Below are 25,612 nucleotides of genomic sequence, written 5' to 3'. Positions count from 1 at the left end.
GCAATTAAAGGGACATAATACTCATATGCTAAATCACTTGAAACTGATACAGTATAACTGTAAAAAGCTGACAGGAAAATATCACCTGAGCATCTCTATGTAAAAAAGGAAGATATTTTACCTCACAATTTCCTCAGCTCAGCAGAGTAAGTTCTGTGTAAAAAGTTATACTCAACTGCAGCCCAGCTGCAGGTAAAAAAAAATATGAAGAAATGAACAGCACCCAATTAGCATCAACAGGGCTGAGGTCATGAACTCTTTTACTGTGATCTCATGAGATTTCACTTAACTCTCATGAGATTTCATAGTAAACTTCCTTACACTAAATAGGGAAACAAGATGAGTTTGCGCGAAAGCTCGCTCCTTCTGCTGTCCCGGGACAGACATAGTGATATGCTGCTTAGAAGTCCTTTACAATGGGATGTGGCTACTGAGAAACGTTTGAGGTAAAATATCTTTCTTTTTTACATAGAGATGTTCAGGTGATATTTTCTAGTCCGCTTTTAACAGCTATACTGCATCACTTTCAAGTATTTAAACATTTGGGAATTATGGCCCTTTAAACAAAATAAATGCTTGAAAAGCATTGAACACTTAGGCCTAGATTTGGAGTTTGGCGTTAGCCGTGAAAACCAGCGTTAGAGGCTCCTAACGCTGGTTTTAGGCTAACTCCGGTAGTTGGAGTCACTCAAAAAAGGGTCTAACGCTCACTTTTCAGCCGCAACTTTTCCATACCGCAGATCCCCTTACGTCAATTGCGTATCCTATCTTTTCAATGGGATCTTTCTAACTCCGGTATTTAGAGTCGTGTCTGAAGTGAGCGTTAGAACTCGAAACGACAAAACTCCAGCCGCAGAAAAAAGTCAGTAGTTAAGAGCTTTCTGGGCTAACGCCGGTTTATAAAGCTCTTAACTACTGTGCTCTAAAGTACACTAACACCTATAAACTACCTATGTACCCCTAAACCGAGGTCCCCCCACATCGCCGCCACTCGGTTAAATTTTTTTAACCCCTAATCTGCCGACCGCCAACTACGTTATCCTCATGTACCCCTAATCTGCTGCCCCTAACACCGCCGACCCCTATATTATATTTAGTAACCCCTAACCTGCCCCCCACAACGTCGCCGCCAGCTACCTACACTTATTAACCCCTAATCTGCCGACCGCAAAGCGCCGCCACCTACGTTATCCTTATGTACCCCTAATCTGCTGCCCCTAACACGGCCGACCCCTATATTATATTTATTAACCCCTAATCTGCCCCCCACAACGTCGCCTCCACCTGCCTACACTTATTAACCCCTAATCTGCCGACCGGACCGCACCGCTATTATAATAAAGTTATTAACCCCTAATCCGCCTCACTAACCCTATAATAAATAGTATTAACCCCTAATCTGCCCTCCCTAACATTGCCGACACCTAACTTCAATTATTAACCCCTAATCTGCCGACCGGAGCTCACCGCTATTCTAATAAATGTATTAACCCCTAAAGCTGAGTCTAACCCTAACACTAACACCCCCCTAAATTAAATATAATTTACATCTAACGAAATTAATTAACTCTTATTAAATAAATTATTCCTATTTAAAGCTAAATACTTACCTGTAAAATAAATCCTAATATAGCTACAATATAAATTATAATTACATTGTAGCTATTTTAGGATTAATAATTATTTTACAGGAAACTTTGTAATTATTTTAACCAGGTACAATAGCTATTAAATAGTTAAGAACTATTTAATAGTTACCTAGTTAAAATAATTACAAAATTACCTGTAAAATAAATCCTAACGTAAGTTACAATTAAACTTTATTATAGTAGCGCTCAGGTCCGCTCGGCAGATTAGGGGTTAATAAGTGTAGGCAGGTGGAGGCGACGTTGTGGGGGGCAGATTAGGGGTTAATAAATATAATATAGGGGTCGGCGGTGTTAGGGCAGCAGATTAGGGGTACATAGGGATAATGTAAGTAGCGACGGTGTCCGGAGCGGTAGATTAGGGGTTAATAATAATATGCAGGGGTCAGCGATAGCGGGGGCGGCAGAATAGGGGTTAATAAATGTAAGGTTAGGGGTGTTTAGACTCGGGGTACATGTTAGAGTGTTAGGTGCAGACGTAGGAAGTGTTTCCCCATAGCAAACAATGGGGCTGCGTTAGGAGCTGAACGCGGCTTTCTTGCAGGTGCTAGGTTTTTTTTCAGCTCAAACAGTCCCATTGTTTTCTATGGGGGAATCGTGCACGAGCACGTTTTTGAGGCTGGCCGCTTGCGTAAGCAACTCTGGTATCGAGAGTTGAAGCTGCGTTAAATATGCTCTACTCTCCTTTTTTGGAGCCTAACGCAGCCTTTATGTGGACTCTCAATACCAAAGTTATTTTTATGGTGCGGCCAGAAAAAAACCGGCGTTAGCTATGCGGGTCCTTACCGACAAAACTCTAATCTAGCCGTAATTTTGCTAGCAATCTTTTACAAATAAAAAGGATACACCTCTTGAAAAGCAAGGTGGAATAATTTCCTTTGCTATGGCCAGACAGACACAGATGTAAATGAGCTTATTCTCTTTGATAACCAATCACAATGTAGAATGTGTCAGGCTCAGATGATTTTCACTATATATATATTAGATATGTGCCTTTGGAGTCAAAAAATGCAAAATTATTATTATGATTATTATTATTATTATTATTCAGTAGTAATCAAGTAATAGTCTTGTCAGTTGAGTGATTTCTATGTCAACCAATAAGTTTGTAAGCTTCACTTTTGATCTTGACCAATTAACATATTAAAAAAAAATAGATTATGTTGCTGGTTTGTAGCAAGTAGCACTAGCTACTTATTTTACTTTATTTAAAGTGATTGTAAACTTTAAGGAATTTACTGCCTAGTATCTAAAAATACTCTTAAGAAACAGGGGCACTTTACTTCATTAAACTTTACAAACACATTTTTTTTTAAATACCATTTTTTACGGTAAAAAGACAGCCGATCCCGCATCTCATTTCTGTATTTTGCAGATCAATAATGAATCCGGCTTCCTCCAATCGTTGCATGCCCCCATTGGCATCCAATTTGTGGGTAAGGCTAGGCAAATGTTTTGCAACATTCGAAAAATTAACAAATTTTAACACATTCATCCATTCAAATCGAATTTCGAATGTTTACATAACATTCTAACATTCAATTTTCGAATGTTCGTTTCCAATTTTACAATTACATTTGAAAATATTAATTTAGAAACATTTGAATTTATATATTTGTAATAGTAATTTTAATGCTTTCTTTAAATGTAATATTCGAATAATGCAATATTCGAATTCGAAAAATTAAATTTATATATTTGTAATAGTATTTCTATAATGCTTTACTTAAATGTAATATTTGAATTATGCAATATTCGAATTCGAAATATTTGAATTTATATGTTTGTAATAGTATTTCTAATGCTTTCTTTAAATGTAATATTCGATCGAAATAGAAACATTCAAATTGATATATTTGTATCTATTATGTATCAGTTTACTAGATTCCCTACCACATAAACTACTGTATTAAACTTCTGAATAAATGTGGACATTCAATGTAATTATAAACATTCAAATTCGAAAGTGACATTCGAAAACTGTAAATAGCATCCGATTATAGAATTTTTAAGAATATTCATTTGTATCAACATTCGGATTTGTAATTTGAATTTCGGTAATAACATTCGTTCTAACATTCTAATTCGGAAATATACACATTCGCCCATCTCTACTTGTGGGGCATACAACAATTGGAGGTAGCCGCATTCGTTATCGATACGCAAAATACAGAAGGAGATGTGGGCAGAGGATTGGTGGTACCGTATTAAAATGGTAAGTATTTTTTTAAAAAGTGTGTTTGTAAATTTTAATGAATTAAAGTGCCCATGTTTTTAAGAGTATTTTTTAGACTCTGGGCACTAATTCTTAAAACTTTACAATCACTTTAGGCTCCATGTACTAAGCTTCGGCCGGACAGCTTCCAAACTCGCGAAGCTGTCCGCCCGCCTTTCGCTACACACGGGCAGCGGATCTGTTGATCCGCTTGCCCGTATGTATCATTTCACACTCGTCGGAGTGTGTAATGCCCGCCCCTTCAATCACGCGACTGAAGGGGCTGTCAATCACCGAGAGCGAGCGAGCTCTCTGTGATTTTCCCTCGCCACCTAAGAGGTGGCGTAGGGTGTAGGAAGCAGTAGTCTAATGATCGCTGCTTCTTACATTGCAGGAAGCAGGCTCGCATATGCGAACCTGCCCCGCAAAAGCTCCGGAGCAGCTTTCGCTGCTTTGTACATGGAGCCCTTTAAGTTTAAGCGGCTGTCCAGCTACTCTGCTCCCCTGAATATGTTCACCATAAATTCTGAATGACCCAATGGCCTGATATAAGATGAAAATGTTAATACAGTTTTCAGATGTTTCAAATTATTTTACTCCTGATGCATATCAATTTAAACATAAAACAAATCTAAAATTACAGTTGTCTAATAGAAAAAAAAAGAAATACAACTTATTGTATCAAGTAAGAATGATCTTACCTATTATGTGTCATTGTGTTTTTCAAATGAAAAAGATATAAACATTTTGATGTTTTTTCGAGGAACAATATTATTCAGGACATTATATTGTTGATATTTAAAGCAGCAAAAACACCATATTAAAAATATATAAACAAATACATAAATAAAAATGCCATTTTTTTAAATATAAACTCTTTTCTGACTTTTTAGAATAGCTCTTTTAACATTGTGGAATACTATGAGAAGTGATATATAGCAATCCTGCTCATAAATATTCAATATTTATTTATCTATGAAGGGGATACTAAGGATTAATAAATCTTACATGATTGTGCCTTGTTGTATTATGTTCTGTCTGCTCTTACCATATCTAAGTACTATTTATGTAGCAACAACTATCTCCATGCCAAGTTTCTCCAAATGCCATATTATCTACAAGTGATTACAAACATTTTCATTGTGAAAATGGAGTTACAGAAACAGGCATTCCCCCAATTTTAATTTCTAAAAAAAATATTCACTTCAAATGTCCAGTTTTGTAAATATCTGTGATCTATTCATATATGCCAGATTTAAACTATTTGTGGTAATCAAAAGTTGTAAATATTTATAAAGCTGGGCTTGTAATGGAACAACTTAACTAAACTCTTACTTTAACATATGAATAGACAAACAATTCTAATACATTTTCTCTTAGGTTTCAAACAAATGTGTTGAATCCTGAATTAATAATTGCAATAGCTTTAATAACGTTAAAAGAAAATCACATGAATATCTTAATTTATGATATATCAAAACATCCCTACTCAATAGTATATTAAAATTCCATTATCGGCACATAATCTTAAATATGCCAAACTCAACATCATAATATTCTTTCCCTTTAAAACATCATAATTTCAAAATTCTCTGTTCAGCAGAATATCAAAAGTCCTTAATTCTTAAAATTTCAAATAGCTATTTAGTTGCTAAATTCTTTTTGAAGGCCAATAAGAAACATAAATTAGCACTTAACCACTAGAGGGTGTTGTTTCAATTTGTCTTTTCAGAAGTGTGTATTGCCAGCATGCTAGCCTGTCAATCAGTTTGTTCTTCTAATTTACCTTGGCCTATCCGGAAACTCCTAACTCTTAACTCTACCAATCCCTCCATGCCCTGGCATTAAAATGTACGCTTTTTAAGTACCTTCTAATAGTGTGCCTGCTTCCTTGTTAGCCTCAACACCTCTATCAGTTTACTACTGCTGCTCTGTGGTTTATTATCTTTATTATGTTGTCTAGTTATTTGCCACATAACTAGTTGCTATCACCTCTTTATTTGGTCCCCATTCCACTGACCAGCCATCAAATATAACAACTTTAAGATTCTAACATCAAAGTAACGTTTTCCCTATTCAGACTTGCAATAACTCAAGGTTTTATTAAATACATTTGAAGTTTAATAGGTGACATCAATTTCAGTAAATGTGATTAATGTAAAGGAATACAAAGACTATTATACTTAAAAGGACATTGATCTTAAATATTTTCAATCATGCTTATGAAAAATAATATTAGTTAAACATGCAGAGCAGGAACAAACTTCCACATGCATAAAAATGTTTTTTTATTTTATTATTTTTACATACATAAATGCATAGCAAATGAACAATTCATTTTATAATACATTATTTTAGATGCAGCAGTGTAAACTTTAAAGGGACATTCCAGTCAAAATGTAAATGCACAAAGATGAATTACACATTCGAATAGAAACATATTTGCAATATACATGTGTTGGCAAAAATTCTTCTAGTAAAAGTTATTACTGTTTTAGTGTTAATCTTTTTCACTGCACGTGCATGTGAAGCATAGCTAAATATTCTCAGTGCACCGGCATTGTAAAAACCGCAGCTGCTCAGATCATCAGTGGGGCTTGTATCCTGTCATCAATAAACAAATTGAGCCATTACCAGATGGTACAAGCACCTTAGGCTCTCTGAGCAAGTTCTTTGTTTAAAATGCTGGTGCACGGTGCATACTTAAATACACTTTTGAAACAGCTATAGATTTTATTAAAAAGCATTTTTTCTAATACTTGTATATTACAAACATGCTTCCATTTACAAATTAAAATGCATCTATGGAGATTTCAATTTTAACTGGAATGTCCCTTTAAGGTCTGTTTGATTCTCATATAAATATAAGCCGTTCTGTTATTATACTCTCCACCCCTGCTCTCTCTCCCTCTGTCCTTTCTCATGTCAGTGATTGCTTATCTGGTATTTCTTCCTGGATGGGCTCTCACCACCTAAAGATTAAAATGTCCAAGACGGCATCACCATCTCCCCATCGCCCCAAGTCAGCTGACTCGGAGTTACACTTGACTTAAACCTATCCTTCATCCCCCACATCCAATCGCTTTCTTCATCCTGCCGTAACCACCTATGCAATATTTCCAAGATTCGTGCTTTTCTGAGCACTAACACCACAAAGCAAATAATCCACTCCCTTGTTATTTCCCAACTTGACTACTGCAATAACCTACTTACTGGCCTTCCTCTTTCCCGCCTCTCCCCCCTTCAATCCATCCTAAATGCCTCTGCCAGGCTAATTCACCTTTCCCGTTGTTCTGTTTCTGCTGCACCTCTCTGCGAGTCCCTTCATTGGCTCCCCATTCACATCAGAATTCAATTTAAAATCCTCATCCTTACATACAAAGCTTTCACCAACGCCGCTCCCCACTACCTGTCCTCTCTAATCAACAAGTATACTCCAGCCCGCCCACTAAGATCTAACAAAGACCTGCTCCTTGCATCTTTGACTATCACCTCTTTTCATGCTAGACTGCAGGACTTCTGACGTGAAGCACCTACCCTCTGGAACACTCTTCCTTGTGCTGTCAGACTTTGCCCTAAACATTCTTCCTTAAAATGCTCCCTGAAGACTTTTTTTTTGTTCAGAGGAGCCTACCACCCCACTCAATAATAAATTAATTTCACTTACCTAACATTTCCCTCATATAACTCTGCATTAACATCTTTCTCAATCTTGCAGTCCTCACCTCCTGTTTCTCAATCTCCTACCCTTCTAGATCGTAAGTTCCCATGGGAATAGGGCTCTCAATTCCACCTGTATGTGTTTGTAAAATTTTGTCTTGTCTCTTATAAGTTTGATATCATTGTTTTATTTACATGGATTGTACCCATGGACAGCGCTGCGGATTATGTTGGCGCTTCATAAATGAAGTGTAATAATAATAATAATAATAATAATAATAATATACTCAATTACTTTGCTGTGAGTTAATTTGATGCACCATCTATTATTTAGTCATCTGTAAATATTGTATATGGCAAGGATGTTGTACCACCCTTTACTTCTCTCTGGCAAATACATCTCTGTTTGCAGTAACCACCTAGCTTTTAAGTGTCAATTGTTTTCATTACTCTGAGTATTTTTTTAGCTTTAAAGGGATATAAAACATTTTTCTTTTGTGATTCAGATAGAGAATACACTTTTAAACAGCTTTCCAATTTACATCTATTAACTCATTTGCTTCATTGGGGTATATTTATTAATGTGCTAGCGGACATGATACGAAGTATACGCTGTCTGCATTTATCATTACACCAGCAGTTCTGGTGAACTGCTGGTGCAATGCCGCCCCCTGCAGAATCGCGGCCGCTAGCAGGGGTTGATTTCTGTCCGCCGCCTCAGAGCAGACGGACAAGTTATGGAGCAGCAGTCTTTAGACCGCTGCTTCATAACTTCTGTTCCCGGCGAGCCTGAAGGCTTGTCGGAAACAAGGGGCATCAAGCTCCATATTAAGCTTGATAAATCGGCCCCATTGTCTTGGTATCATTTGTTGAAAATCATACCTAGGTAGGTAGGCTCAAGAGTAGAAATGCACTACCGAGAGCTAACTGCTGATTAGTTGCTGTGCATATATGCCTCTTGTGATTGGAAAGGTGTTTCAAAATGCATGCTCTATCTGAATCATTAAAGTAAAACATAGTGATTTGTGTCCCTCCAATCTAAAACTATATTTTTGCATGTCAGTAAAGAAGACTATTTCCATAAATTGCTATGGGGCTTACCTACTTTTTGGAAGAGTGTAAAGTAATGAAAGTTTGAACGTCCTTGTTAATTGACTTTTTATATATGTTTGCTACACTACACAGCAGATAACAGTAGTAGTAATAACACTATACTGTCTGGTCTGTCTCTGCTCAGATATTTGGCTTGTAAGAATTCTTTATTCTACACCAACTTATTGTAGATGCAAATGTTATCATTGGTATATTTTTTGCCATTTCCTGTTGTTTGATTTAAAAAAAACCCAATATTGCAAAAAAACCAATATGGTACTAAGAACCCGTAATGGGATCTCCATATGTTTCAGTTCAATGTTCTTAACTTCAGTTAAACATTATAGTGAAATGTTTCCATTGTTATTCTGCACACAATGATCTAATGCAGACACTGCAACCAAATACTACCCTATTTGTACTTTCTCTACTCATCAAAAAAAAAAAAACATTATCCCCGATCTGCTTCCAAAAACGTGTTATTGTAACAGTTAAAATTGTGCAAATACAAATAATATTAATGAAACTGGCCCATGAATTAAACAAACACTGCAACAAAAAGTACATAAATATAACTATGCATCCTAACCTATTGCCAATCTGTCCAAACTGGCATTATTATTATTTCCCCTATTATTTGAGGGACATTTGTACAATCAAATTTTTGTTACCTTATGATACACTTGACTTTTTTGATGTTACCATATTTGCTTAATCTAAAAAAGACTCGACTTCTGAACTTATCATTTTATAAAATATTATTAGGAAATTACTTCTAATGCTAAATATTTTATTTGAGATATATATATACCTGCCAGGGGCGAAACTACAGGGGGTGCAGAGGTCGCAGGTGCGACTAGGCCCCTGAGGGTGGGGGCCCAGCTTAAGAAAAAAAAAAAAATTTTTTTTTTTTTTTTTATAACTTTTTTTTTTTATAAAAAACGTTAACCTACCACTGCCTGCACTGATATCATGTTAGTGTGACATGACTACAGGGGTTAGTGTTTCTGTTTTACCAATTGGTGTTTATGTGTGTGTGTATAGTGTGTGTATAGTGTGTGTGTGTGTGTGTGTGTATGTATGTGACTGTGTGTTTAGTTATGCATGTATGTGTGTGGGTGTGTATGTTTGTGGAACCAGCAAATTACAGACCTTGTTACTACAGCATGGGGGGGGCAGGGGGTAAACAGTGTCACTATACAGTACCACTATATACAGTATGGGGGGTGGACCATGTCACTGACTACTGTGGTCACTTTAAAAAGTTCTGGGCGGGTAGGGTCAGGCCAGCCATCTCACCGGCAGATTACAGACTGTGTCACTAACTTACTATATACAGTACTAGGGGGTTAAATAATGTCACTATATATATATATATATACAGTAATAGGGGGTCAGACCATCTCACAGACTGTGGGCACAGGGTACCTCCTTTTGCAGACATGTTATCTGATTCAAATTGTTTTCTGTGTTAAATGTAAAAAGAAAAATATTTATTAAATTCACCTTTTTTTGGAGGGGGGAGGGGTGGGGGGGCCTTCTTAGATTCTTGCACCTGGGCCCTGTGGTTTCTAGTTATGCCTCTGATACCTGCTGTATATTCTGGGGATTCTGGCCAGCTCTGGGATATTGGGGCATATGTATGAAGGTCTGGCGAACCTGATCCGACACTGCGGATCAGGTCCACCAGACCTCGCTGAATACGGCGAGCAATACGTATTCAGCATTGCACCAGCAGCTCACAAGAGCTGCTGGTGCAACGCCGCCCCGCAGACTCGCGGCCAATCGGCCGCCAGCAGGGGGGTGTCAAACAACCCGATCATACTCGATCGGGTTGATTTCTGGCGATGTCTGTCCGCCTGCTCAGAGGAGGCGGACAGGTTATGGAGCAGCGGTCTTTGTGACCGCTGCTTCATAACTGCTGTTTCTGTATATAGATATATTCATTTGTCAGATTTGCTATAGGTTAGTAAAATAAAAAAAGTGAGTTCTAATCAGTTTATTAAAACATCAATCTGTATATTTCTTGCTTTAGGCCTACACATCAAGGAGGGTTTATTTTTGCTCTTGTATAAAAAAGAAAAAGAAAAAAAGCAACAAAAAAGTTTTGTTATTGTTTTTGTGCTTGTCTCATTAGTGTAAGCTTAGAGGCAACTCATTCAGTCACGTCCCACATAGCTGCATATACAGAGCATTTTTCATCCAGCATGTACTTTGAAAATGAAGGTCGTTTTCTGCCTCACTGAGGAAGAGGAGACATCTGTAACAAATAGCTGTGCTGCCAGGTCTACTTGTCCAGTGAACATCTTTATGCTTTTAAGAACATGCAGAACGTTACTAGATGAATATTGTATTTTATTTTTCTTGTAATTTTAAGAATATTTATAATAATGCATAAGTTTGTATGATTTTTCGAGTTGCAACGTGAGAGGAAAAGCTGTTTATTTTTCCATTTCAATGAAAAACAAATACAGAAACCGATGGTCAAAAACCGATATTGTTACTAATCTTAACCACGTTAAGTCAGATTATTGAGTTAAAAAAAAAGATTTTACCTCAGAACAAGTAAAAGGTATATGAGTGCCAACAATTACAATGGGTTATTTCATATTTTAGGTCTTGAATGTGAGTAAATATATTTCAGTTTTGTTTAATTTATTATTTTTGTTTTTAGCTTTATTTCAAAGGCATTCTGGGAATAGTTAAAAAAGTCTTGTTTCTTGAGCTAAGTTGGAAACATACTTTTGGAAACATTTCTTGGAACACACATAATATGATTTCATCAAGTAAGTTTTATGCAGCAAGCTTACTTTTATATTTTATACCACTAAATTATATATATATATATACAGGTAGCCCTCAGTTTACGCCGGGGTTAGGTTCCAGAAGGAATGGTTGTAAATTGAAACTGTTGAAAATTGAAACCAAGTTTATAATGTAAGTCAATGGGAAGTGAGGGAGTTAGGTTCCAGGCCTCTCTCAAAATTGTCATAAGTAACACCTCATACATTATTTTATAGCTTTGAAATGAAGACTTTAAATGCTAAACAGCATTATAAACCTAATACAATAATCACACAACACAAAATATATAATTAAACTAAGTTAAATGAACAAAAACATTTGCTAAACAGCATTATAAACCTAATAAATTAATCACACAACACAGACTTTACTTGCATTTTTCTGCAAACAGTTCTTTCTATGCATTCCAATCTGGACTGATTTATAAACAGGAAGATCTTGTTCCTTTGTAAGTGCTCTATAGCTCAGGTCTGGTTAAACTGATTCATTTCAGCTTGCTTGGCTTGCATATCCTTGCTGCAACACAAGCGGACAGCTCCACCTACTGGCTATTTTAATCAATGCACTGCTTCTCAATGCTTTTAAATAGCAGTCACATGACTGAAAAAAAAGGTTGTTATTGTGAAACGGTGCAAATTGAACCGTTGTAAACCGAGGGCCACCTGTATATATATAGTATCACACAAAAGTGAGTACACCCCTCACATTTTTGTAAATATTTTATTATATCTTTTTATGTGACAACACTGAAGAAAAGACACTTTGATACAATGTAAAGTAGTGAGTGTACAGCCTGTATAACAGTGTAAACTTGCTGTCCCAAAAATAACTCAACACACAGCCATTAATGTCCAAACCATTGGCAACAAAAGTGAGTACAAATTGGGCCCAGAGTGTCAATATTTTGTGCGGCCACCATTATTTTCCAGCACTGTCTTATCCCTACTGGGCATAAATTTTGCCAGAGCTTCACATGTTGCCACTGTAATCCTCTTCCACTCCTCCATGTCGACATCACAGAGCTGGTGGACGTTAGAGACCTTGCGCTCCCCCACCTTCAGTTTGAGGCTGCCCTACAGATGCTCAATAAGGTTTAGGTCTGGAGACATGCTTGGCCAGTCCATCACCTTTACCCTCAGATTCTTTAGCAAGGCAGTGGTCATCTTGGAGGTGTGTTTGGGGTTGTTATCATGTTAGAATACTGACCTGCGGCCCAGTCTCCAAAGGGAGGGTATCATGCTCTGCTTCAGTATGTCACAGTACATGTTGGTATTCATGGTTCCCTCAATGAACTGTAGCTCCCCAGTGCCGACAGCACTCATGCAGACCCAGACCATGACACTCCCACGTCCATGCTTGAGTGCAGGCAAGACACACTTGTCTTTGTACTCCTCACCTGGCTGCCGCAACACACGCTTGACACCATCTGAACCAAATAAGTTTATCTTGGTCTCATCGGACAACAAAACAGGGTTCCAGTAATCCATGTCCTTAGTCTGCTTGTCTTCAGCAAAATGTTTGCAGGCTATCTTGTGCATCATCTTTAGAAGAGGTTTCCTTCTGGGACGACAGCCATGCAGACCAATTTGATGCAGTGTGCGGCGTATGGTCTGAGCACTGACAGTCTGACCCCCCACCCCTTCAACCTCTGCAGCAATGCTGGCAGCACTCATAAGTCTATTTCCCAAAGACAACCTCTAGATATGATGCTGAGCACGTGCACTCAACTTCTTTGGTCGACCATGGCGAGGCCTGTTCTGAGTGGAACCTGTCCTGTGAAACCTGTATGGTCTTGCCCACCATGCTGCAGCTCAGTTTCAGGGTCTTGGCAATCTTCTTATAGCCTAGGCCATCTTTATGTAGAGCAACATTTTTTTCTAGACCCTCAGAGAGTTCTTTGCCATGAGGTGCCATGTTGAACTTCCAGTGACCAGTATGAGAGAGTGTGAGAGAGATAACACAAAATTTAACACACCTGCTCCCCATTCACACCTTAGACCTTGTAACACTAATGAGTCACATGACACCAGGGAGGGAAAATGGCTAATTTGGCCAAATTTGGACATTACACTGTTATACATGATGAACACACATTACTTTACATTGTAGCAAAGTGTAATTTCTTCAATGTTGTCACATGAAAAGATATAATAAAATATTTACAGAAATGTGAGGGGTGTACTCACTTTTGAGGGATACTGTATATATATATATATATATATATATATATATATATATATATATATATATAAAAATATATATATATATATATATATATATATATATATATATATATATATATTCATAAACATAAAAGCATTAATGTGCCATTATAAAGTTAAATTTTAAGCATATAATTTGCAAAATAATGGCATGTATGATTGTTGGGTTTCACAGCTCTATCTCTTTATGAAAGGATATGGAACTCATATAGCTAAACTTAGATACTGGTGTTTTAGCATCCTCTCAACTCCCAACTGTCCTGTATTTTGCTGGGGAGTCCTCCATTGTAACCAAAATCCCACTCTCTTTGTATCTCTCATGAAAGACAGACTACTACAGTGATTGCATTGCTAAAGTCATACATGATTGCCCAATATCTTTTATACCTGCAGCCTTACTTTGAGAATATAAGATGAAGTGAATATTCCTTTAAAGCAATAACATGTGCTGTAATGATCATGGCACTTATCTCTTTATGTGGTTCTCTGTTGAGAGATGTTAGTGCTGCCTGTCTCTAGGATTTTCAAAGGAATCCCTTTCCAATAATGACAGCATGCAACACATGTACAATACCCATCTTATAAAAGAGGGGGCTGTGCACTTCATATGGGAGGTCTCTCAAGGTAGCAAGTGATTGACATATAAATGGTTTGTAAAAGAGACCATTGCATCCCCATTGCACCCCCATATAAGCACTACTATGGGGTAATGGCTCATCTTTTGAAAGAGGAGGGGCCCCTCTTTCAAATGTAAGGTAACATACTTGGGTAGCTATCAGGTGATTACCATAGCAACAATGGATCGACTGATAGAAGCAAATCGGAGGGTTATCCCACGTTGCGTCTCCATAATACATAGAGAGATATGAAAATCCTTATTTGAAAATAACAATCCCACTTCCAAATTGTTGGTGATTCAGAAGAGCACTACCTGTCACCATTGTGTATCTTAAAGACACCTCATTTGAAAGTGGAAGGTACCCATCATTTAAAAAAGTGCTATATATCTTTATCGCTATCAAGTGATAGTAATAATGATCGCCTGGTAGCAGCCACTAGCCTTACCTGTGGTGTTGCTGATATCCAGGTTCACAGTTTCTTCTTCCTCTTAGCTATTAAAAGCTTGCACACATTTTCACATTGGGTTAAGGAAAATAAAAAATCGGTGTTTTAAAAGTTAAATATGTGATTTCTACTAATTTTCGGTATAAATAGAATTAAGGTGCAAAATACATTCGGCTAGATTACGAGTTTTGTCTGTAAGGCTGTGCGGTGCTAACGAGCATTTTATGCTCACCGCTCACCTACAGACAACGCTGGTATTATGGGTTTTTAAAAACCCGGCGTTAGCCGCAGAAAAGTGAGCGGAGAGCAAAATTTTGCTCCACATCTCACCTCAATACCAGCGCTGCTTACGGTAGCGGTGAGCTGGCTAAACGTGCTTGTGCACGATTTCCCCATAGGAATCAATGGGGCAGAGCTGGCTGAAAAAAAGTCTAACACCTGCAAAAAAGTAGCGTAAAGCTCCTAACACAGCCCCATTGATTCCTATGGGGAAACACATTTTATGTCTACACCTAACACCATAACATGAACCCCGAGTCTAAACACCCATAATCTTACACTTATTAAACCACTAATCTGCCGCCCCCGACATCGCCGAAACCTGCATTGTATTATTAACCCAAATGTCGCCGCATCCTAACTACAATTACTAACCCCTAATCTGCCACCCCCAATGTCGCCGCCACTATATTAAAGTTATTAACCCCCAAAACTAAGTCTAACCCTAACCCCCCAACTTAAATATAATTTAAATAAATCTAAATAAAATAACTACAATTAACTAAATTATTCCTATTTAAAACTAAATACTTACCTATAAAATAAACCTTAAGCTAGCTACAATATAACTAATAGTTACAATTACACCTAACACTACACTATAATTAAATCAATTCCTAAATTAACTACAATTAAATACAATTAAATACAATTATCTAAAGTATGAAAAAAAAACCCCCACTAAATTACAGAAAATAATAAAATAATTACAAGATTTTTAAACTAATTAAACCTAATCTAATCCCCCTAATAAAATAAAAAAGCCCCCCAAAATAATAAAAAGCTCTACCCTATACTAAATTACAAATAGCCCTTAAAAGGGCCTTTTGCGCAGCATTGCCCCAAAGTAATCAGCTCTTTTACCTGTAAAAAAAGTACAATCCCCCCCAACATTAAAACCCACCACCCACACACCCAAACCTACTCTAAAACCCCCCTTAATAAAACTTAACACTAACCCCTTGAAGATCACGCTACCTTGAGAAGTCTTCACCCAACCGGGCCGAAGTCCTCAACAAAGCTGGGCGAAGTGGTCCTCCAGACGGGCAGAAGTCTTCATCCAAGCCGGGAAGAAGAGATCCTCCAGACGGGCAAAAGTCTTCATCCAGGCGGCATCTTCTATCTTCATCCATCCGGCGCGGAGCGGCTCCATCTTTAAGACATCCGACGCGGAGCATCCTCTTCAAACGACGTCCAACTGAAGAATGAAGGTTCCTTTAAATGACGTCATCCAAGATTGCGTCCCTTCAATTCTAATTGGCTGATAGAATTCTATTAGCCAATCGGAAATAAGGTAGAAAAAATCCTATTGGCTGATGCAATCAGCCAGTAGGATTGATCTCGTATTCTATTGGCTGATCCAATCAGCCAATAGAATGCCAGCTCAATCCTATTGGCTGATTGGATCAGCCAATAGGATTGAACTATTGGCTGATAGGTTAATAAATGTAGGTAGGTGTTGGCAATGTTAGGGACAGCAGATTAGGGGTTAATAAAATTTAACTAGTGTTTGCCATGCGGGAGTGCGGCCGTTTAGGGGTTAATATGTTTTTTATAGTGGCTAGCGATGTCCGGTTCGGCAGATTAATGGTTAAATATTTTATTTTAGTGTTTGCGATGTAGGGGGGGCCTCTGTTTATGGGTTAATAGGTAGTTTATGGGTGTTAGTGTACTTTTTAGCACTTTAGTTAAGAGTTTTATACTACGGCGTTAGCCCATAAAACTCTTAACTGCTGACTTTAAAATGCGGTACCAGGCTTGACAGGAGAGGGTCTACTGCTCACTTTTTGGAAGACTCGTAAGTAAGTGGATTTGCGGTCTTTTCGAGTCTGACCAAAAAAGTGAGCAGTGAGCCTGTCATTTCAAGACTCGTAATACCAGCGGGCGCTAAAAAGCAGCGTTGGGACCTCTCAACGCTGCTTTTTAAGGCTAACGCAAGACTCGTAATCTAGGCGATTGTATTTTATTTCTAATTTGCAGTTTATATTTTTATTGAACAATATTGCTGTTTCAGTGTTTAGAAATGTGATCTGATTCTGAAAATTGTATGCTTGAAATATATAATAAACAATATTTAATACACTGGTAGCTGATTTAGGTACTCAGCAGACTTTTACTACATTTCAGGGTACTTTGCATTTCTTTTTTAATAAGCGAGAAAATATGTGGATGGATTTGAGTACATGGACTTGGATTGTAAGCAAACCCACATGAAAATATGTGGCATATCTTTTTAATAACAGCCAGAATATAACATACTGGCTTTTTCCAAATGTGTTTATTGGGAGAAAACGAGAGAAAACAGCTTTAGCAAAGGGTGTGAAATGGCTTAGTACTGAATGGCGTTAAATTTCCTTGTATTTTCATTGAAAGTGATTGCACTTTAAAAATGCAACTTCATATCATAGATATATAAATAAAGGTTGTAACATGAATTTCAGAGGTATTATATGCCAAGGAAGGTTGGAAATCAATGTCCTAGTAGGACCCAATTCAGCATTATTGTATTAAGAAATGTATGAATCCCATGTGGAATTAACATGAAATATTGCATCCTTTGTATATATAAATAATCCAACCACTCCTTAAAGAAACTCTACAATTTAGAAGATTAATGGTTTAATGTTTAGATGTAATTGGTTTCATATGTCAGCTAAGACTTGTTTAGTGAAACAAACACTGAAAAAATCTTGAAAGGGAATATTGCAAAAGCATGTTTATTAACATATTTCAATTCATATGGGAAATCAATGAAGTATATTACATTTATCTGTTTATGAAGTTTTGCAAGTCTTTTAGTTGATTAGCAGTTGAACAAAAAATCAGTTTAGATTTGATTTACTCACCAGATAGACTAAGATTACCATACTCCTACTTGTTTACATCTAAACCAACAAACAATTCAATCAGATATCTATATTAAAACACAAAGGGCTAGATTACAAGTGGGGTGCTATTATTAGTGTGAGATACGACAAGCAATATTGAGGCCACACAACTATTGCGCTCCTTGGATAAGCACAAGTGAAGACCTTGCGTGAAGTGAATTGGTTAAAAAAAAAGAACACCAATCACATCAAAAATACATTAAAAATTACTTGTATGTACAATTTCTGCTAAAGAAATTATTCATGCAAATATTAATAAAACATTTTTATAAGGGTTAAAAGGGACATGACAAGGCGTTTGATTAAAAAGGGCTATAATCAGAGGTAGCTCTGCCATTAGACCAAATAGAGGATCACATGCTGGTGGCATAGTAGCCCGGCCCATTGGCTTCCTCCAAACACAGTCATATAGTCTAATATTCATAGGTGTGAGCAGGGGGTGGAGCAGAAATGTCCAGGTGCATTATAATGTAGGTATTCCTGCTGCAATACGCCCAAAATTCAGTGAATGCCTAATCTGCTTAGTGCTCCCCCTCTGTTCAGCTGAAATGTGTGGTGAAGGAACTGCAGACAGCAGAGGAACAATATGGGCTCCCACTTGAACTTGCATGTAAAGTCACTCACTTGGCTTTATCTGCCTGGCTGATACGTTTGGTAGTAAAGCTCAGTACTTTTTGCCATACTTCTCTCCCCTGCAGCAAAAGAGCACTGAACTAGAGGGTAGTGTGACAGTTGCTCCCTCCTCAGTCACTCACTTTAGCTGAGCTGCCGGCAGTCCTATGTGAGGCTGTGAGCACTTCCCCTGTTTAGGCAACTTATTATTGACAACCACACTGTGAGCAGTTACAGTCTGTGTTTGTTTATATTAACCCCCTAAATACCAGAACACACTGTGAAGCAATTGCATCTGCTGCTTGTGATGGCTGGGAAATACAAGTGGTGGGTCTATAGTTTGCACTGACATACTCTTTTAAACATCATAGCTTTATGACTTTCCCTGTATTTTTATATATATTTTTAAAGAAGACACATTTATTTCAGTTTTAGGAGCCAGTAAAAACATTGAGCCAACCACATACTTCTTAGGACCCAGATATTGGTGTTTGGGTATAGATATATGTAGAATAATGCAAAAAGTTATTAGCCAGAAGTAAAATTCCAGGCTTGGATTTGGTGACCCTTGCATAAAAAATATTCAGTTTATACAAATTAATTTTTCTTTTCTTTGGTGTGTTAAAGGGATAATGAAACGCAAAATGTATCTTTTATGATTCAGATAGAGAATGCAATTGTAAACATCTTTCTAATCTACTTCTTTTATCTAGTGCTTTGGTCTGTTGGTATCATTTGTTGAAAAGCATACCTAGGTATGCTCAGAAGCAGCAATGCACTTCTGGGATCTAGCTGCTTATTAGTGGTTGCACATATACAACTTACAATATAACTTGTTGTTATTAAATCAACAGATATGTTCCGCTAGCTCTTGGTGGTTCATTGCAGCATCCTTAACTTAAAGGGACAGTCTACTTTCGAATTGTTATTGTTCAAAAAGATAGATAATCTCTTTATTACCAATTCCTCAGTTTTTCATAACCAACACTGTTATATTAATATACTTTTTATACACATATTAACACATAAATATATACAATATGTACATAAGCATATACATATATATTTACTGGGAACACACAGTCCTCATAGACCACAATGTAAGGAACATTTCACCCCACAGCCGCCAACTTTAGCCCCCAAAAACTGATTAGTGCATTTTTTTAAGAGATATCACACATTTTTTTTTGGGGGGGGGGGCAATTGGGGGACCCAAACTTGTTTGTTCAGGGTGATTGGAAGGCCCAATCACGTAATATCAGGAAGTGGAACTGCATAAGAACTTCCTTGTGCTGTCCACTTGCCACAAACTGTGAACAGGTTCCTTAGCTGAGAACGTTGTTCACTTGAGAAATTATAAATGGGGCCCTTTACGGCATCTCACGGGTACTTTTTTACTATATGTAGGATACCCAATAAGTCACGTTATCAAACTTTTCCTTAAATTGTGACTTATTAGCTTTATATCAAGATCAAATGTAATACATTAATGACAATATCCTCTTTAGTTTTATAGTTTGAGTTGTGTCACCAAAGTGTCATTTATTAGTGTACTGAATTATTCTCCTAGAAACTCTGGTCTATTAATTCAGTTCCCTCCCTGGAAGCTCTACCATCATTTAGCTAAAGATCCAACACTATACACCATCCTAGATTTAGTTATTTGATTTATTTAAAGGCATAAATGTTGCTCCTAGGTTTGTCTATTTACCATATTAAGCGTGCCACCCTTTAACAATGGGCCTATTATCTCTCTCCGTTTATTCAATTGCAGTCTTGCTGTAAAGTCACCTATTTAGAAATACACAGACAAATGACTTACATTTGCACGGCAATGCTTATGGGACCATTTAAGAAAGCCTTGTTTTTTGTAGATCTATGTTGAATTTCTTTATTGGTGGTATTGCTGCTTATTATGAGTGTTTTTACCTTCTCCAGCACAATATCAAAATATGTCAATATAATATCTACAGCATATTTATATGTTTTAACAAAAAAAAAATTCACTCTAAATTTTGAATTGTATTGCTCCACTTATAAGATTTCACACAAGAGTGTCCAAAATTAAATTCTGTATGTATAAAAATAAATGAGGAATACTGCAGTACTCTGGTATTACATCATAAATATTTATGCAGCAAATGAGTATAGGTACAGGTAAATCACTGTTACCAAGAAGATATTTAGGTAAAAGCAACTGCAATTATCCAACAAAGGATTTCTCATCTGACATCTATGCAAGTTTAATCATGTTTTCTTCTGTTTATAAATTTTACTAACTTTCACTCCTGCTCAAAAAAATATAAAATGTTTGCCATGTAAGATTCATGATACATTCTGCTATTTTAAAAAAAAAAAAAATATATATAGAATGAATTGTACTTACAGAAGCATGATAATATATAAAATCCCAATACTAAACTTTTTCAAGATGATCTGTGTCAGTAAGTGGTAAAACCATTTCTAGTTGCCATTTGGTAATTGGGCTATTTTTCTATTTTCAGAAATTACTACAGGGATACCAGCAATATCTACTAGTACAACCTTGGAAATAAGAAAAATCAGTGTTATGACCACAGAGACCACATCTAAAGTCGATAAAAAAATCACTCTAGTTACCAGCAGCAGCAGCATCTGCCCTTCTGGAGAGACGGAAGAGGAAAAAGCAAAAAGACTACTCTATTGCTCCCTATGCAAAGTGGCTGTCAACTCTTCCTCACAGCTGGAAGCACACAACAGCGGTAAGATGTAGCAATTTCCTCCCTGTTACATCAGGGCTCAAATTATCTTCCTCTGAATAGATTAAATACCATGCAGTGTTGAGAAACGGGGAGATAATACAGAGTTCATTAAATTCTGACCTACAATGAAATAAAGTTATTATAAGCACTACAGATCATATGCAGGGGGAAGTACTAATACATTTTAAAACTTTGTATAACTATACTGATGTTTTATTGGCATTATTGAATGTATTCATTATTCTTATTAAAGGTACATGAAACCCAGAATTTTTCTTTTGTGATTCAGTTAGAACACACACTATATAAAAATTTACAATTTACAGTTTACAATCAAATATATTTCATTCTCTTGGTATTCTTTGTTGAAGAGCATATACGTGCACATGTCTGAAGCACTACTTAGTGTAATCTCTCCTGGCACCTAGTTCTCTTGCAAATTTATAACATTTTAAAAGCTTTTTTTTTTTACAAGAATGCTTCTATATAATACTCTATACATGTGCATGTCCTGAGTCTACCAACCTGATTTTTAACAAAGAATATCAGGAAAACAAAGTAAAGTTTGCTGCTTTCATTTAAACACTTTGTTATAAGCAATATTTTACAGAATATCATACAGAAATTATATATCAGGTTTTTTTTGTTCAAATGGCCCAGCAGATTCAGAATTTAAATTTTCATGAGATGTCCATATAGGCTTTTGGGGTTTGTAATCAAAACTTGAGGGGCCCCTTGTGCCAGAGTAGAAATAAGAGCATATTTTTTACCAGGTGATCACTGTCACCACCTAGATCAGCTGGCTATACAGACAACATTATTTTTATTATATGTCCCCAAAGCTCCCATTCCCAGTAAAATCATTTTTACTTTCAAATGTTGTTTTTATTTTTTGGGGGATTGTAGAGATCCAGAGCAGGGCTTGTTTTAGGACCACATCAGGCCCTCTAGTGGTTAAACTTTGTTGTGGACTCTAGGGGGTCGATCCGATAAAAATCGTCGCCCGCAAAAGCCGGCGACGCCAATATTTGCGCGGGTTTGGTATCACATATACGGCGTAACCTAGAAGTTACGCGCGTATATTTCTGCCGTCGCCCGTAGTTTTTTGGGCTATAGACAGGTATACCAAACCCGCGCAGTTTGGTATCCAATATGCAGCGTAAGGACTTACGTGGCGAAAATGGAGAAAACTTACTCCATTTTCACCTTGCCACAAAAAGCAGCCGTAAGAAGCCTTACGCTGACTATTGGAGACCCGTAACTTCCTAAACTGGCTGCTAAAATAAACCTAACACCTAACGCATGTGCAATGTCTATCTCCCTGTCAACCGCGATCTTCTAAAATAAACCTAACACCTAACGCATGCGCAATGTCTATCTCCCTGTCAACCGCGATCTTCTAAAATATACCTAACACCTAACGCATGCGCAATGTCTATCTCCCTGTCAACCGCGATTTTCTAAAATAAACCTAACACCTAACGCATGCGCAATGTCTATCTCCCTGTCAACCGCAATCTTCTAAAATAAACCTAACACCTAACGCATGCGCAATGTCTATCTACCTGTCAACCGCGATCCCCCCCTCCCCCCGAAATCCCTAATAAAGTTATTAACCCCTAAACCGCCGCTCCCGGACCCCGCCGCCATCTACATAAACTAACCCCCTACTGTGAGCCCCTAAAACCGCCGCCATCTACCTTATCTATCCCCTAATCTGACCCCTTACACCGCCGCCACCTATATAAAAATTATTAACCCCTAATCTAATCCCCCTATACCGCCGCCAGCTATATTAATATTATTAACCCCTAATGTAAGCCCCTTACACCGCCGCCATCTCTATTAAAATGATTAACCCCTAATTTAATCTACCTACCCCGCCGCCAGCTATATTATCTATATTAACCCTAAGTATATTATAGTTAATATAGGTATTACATTATATATATTAACTATATTAACCCTAATTATATTAGGGTTAATATAGTTAATATAGTTACTATAGTATTTATATTAACTATATTAACTCTATCTAACCCTAACACCCCTAACTAAATTTATATTAAATTAATCTAATTCATTTATAAACTAAAATATTCCTATTTAAATCTAAATACTTACCTATAAAATAAACCCTAAGATAGCTACAATATAATTAATAATTACATTGTAGCTATGTTAGGGTTAATATTTATTTTACAGGTAAATTGTAAATTATTTTAACTAGGTATAATAGATATTAAATAGTTATTAACTATTTAATATCTACCTAGTTAAAATAATTACCCAATTACCTGTAAAATAAATCCTAACCTAAGTTACAAATACACCTACACTATCAATAAATTTAATAAACTACAAACATCTATCTAAAAATACAATTAAATTAACTAAACTAAATTACAAAAAAAAAAAAACACTAAATTACAAAAAATAAAAAAAAGATTACAAGATTTTTAAGCTAATTACACCTATTCTAAGCCCCCTAATAAAATAATAAACCCCCAAAATAAAAAAAAATCCCTGCCCTATTCTAAATTAAACAAATTTCAAAGCTCTTTACCTTACCAGCCCTTAAAAGGGCCTTTTGTGGGGCATGCCCCAAAGAATTCAGCTCTTTTGCATACAAATACAATCCCCCCCCCCATTACAACCCACCACCCACATACCCCTATTCTAAAACCACCCAAACCCCCCTTAAAAAAGCCTAACACTACCCCCCTGAAGATCTCCCTACCTTGTCTTCACCACACCGGGCCGAACTCCTGATCCGATCCGGGCGATGTCTTCCTCCAAGCGGCAAAGAAGAATTCTTCCTCCGGCGATGTCTTCCTCCAAGCGGCAAAGAAGAATTCTTCCTCCGGCGACGTCTTCCTCCAAGCGGCAGCAAAGTCTTCATTCTTCAATCTTCTTTCTTCGCTCTGCCGCCGCGGAGCATCCATCCCGGCCGACTGCTGTACTACGAATGAGGTACCTTTAAATGACGTCATCCAAGATGGCGTCCGCCGAATTCCGATTGGCTGATCTTCTTTGCCGCTTGGAGGAAGACATCGCCCGGATCGGATCAGGAGTTCAGCCCGGTGTGGTGAAGACAAGGTAGGGAGATCTTCAGGGGGGTAGTGTTAGGCTTTTTTAAGGGGGGTTTGGGTGGTTTTATAATAGGGGTATGTGGGTGGTGGGTTGTAATGGGGGGGGGGATTGTATTTGTATGCAAAAGAGCTGAATTCTTTGGGGCATGCCCCACAAAAGGCCCTTTTAAGGGCTGGTAAGGTAAAGAGCTTTGAAATTTGTTTAATTTAGAATAGGGCAGGGATTTTTTTTTATTTTGGGGGTTTATTATTTTATTAGGGGGCTTAGAATAGGTGTAATTAGCTTAAAAATCTTGTAATCTTTTTTTTATTTTTTGTAATTTAGTGTTTGTTTTTTTTTGTAATTTAGTTTAGTTAATTTAATTGTATTTTTAGATAGATGTTTGTAGTTTATTAAATTTATTGATAGTGTAGGTGTATTTGTAACTTAGGTTAGGATTTATTTTACAGGTAATTGGGTAATTATTTTAACTAGGTAGATATTAAATAGTTAATAACTATTTAATATCTATTATACCTAGTTAAAATAATTTACAATTTACCTGTAAAATAAATATTAACCCTAACATAGCTACAATGTAATTATTAATTATATTGTAGCTATCTTAGGGTTTATTTTATAGGTAAGTATTTAGATTTAAATAGGAATATTTTAGTTTATAAATGAATTAGATTAATTTAATATAAATTTAGTTAGGGTTAGATAGAGTTAATATAGTTAATATAAATACTATAGTAACTATATTAACTATATTAACCCTAATATAATTAGGGTTAATATAGTTAATATATATAATGTAATACCTATATTAACTATAATATACTTAGGGTTAATATAGATAATATAGCTGGCGGCGGGGTAGGTAGATTAAATAAGGGATTAATCATTTTAATAGAGATGGCGGCGGTGTAAGGGGCTTACATTAGGGGTTAATAATATTAATATAGATGGCGGCGGTGTTAGGGGCTCACTTTAGGGGGTTATAGATATAATATAGCTGGCGGCGAGGTACGGGAGCGGCGGTTTAGGGGTTAATAACTTTATTAGGTTGCGGCGGGGTACGGGAGCGGCGGTTTAGGGGTTAATAGCTTTTTTATTGTTAGGATAGTGAGGGGGGATAGCGGATAGAGGGTTAGACGTCTCGGGCTATGTTAGGGAGGCGTGTTAGACAGTGCGGGCTATGTTAGGGAGGCGTGTTAGACAGTGCGGGTGTTTTAGACTTTAGTCAGGTTTTATAGGCGCCGGCAGTTTCTAACGTGCTGCAAGTCACTGGCGACGCCAGAAATTTGTACTT

General features: G+C 36.9%; 1 protein-coding gene across 1 annotated transcript in view; it reads left to right on the top strand.

Moving 5' to 3' along the window:
- ZNF385D (zinc finger protein 385D) overlaps positions 1–25,612 on the top strand; it is a 538,925-nt gene that overhangs the window by 451,481 nt on the left and 61,832 nt on the right. The window contains exon 5 of the mRNA XM_053714223.1: positions 20,989–21,225. Within this exon, the coding sequence (XP_053570198.1) occupies positions 20,989–21,225 (237 nt within the window). The remainder of the gene's footprint in view (positions 1–20,988; positions 21,226–25,612) is intronic.

Source organism: Bombina bombina, chromosome 5 (assembly GCF_027579735.1).
Source record: "Bombina bombina isolate aBomBom1 chromosome 5, aBomBom1.pri, whole genome shotgun sequence".
Taxonomy (NCBI): domain Eukaryota; kingdom Metazoa; phylum Chordata; class Amphibia; order Anura; family Bombinatoridae; genus Bombina; species Bombina bombina.
Note: the sequence above shows the minus strand (reverse complement) of the source record. Positions and strands in the feature narration are given on the sequence as shown.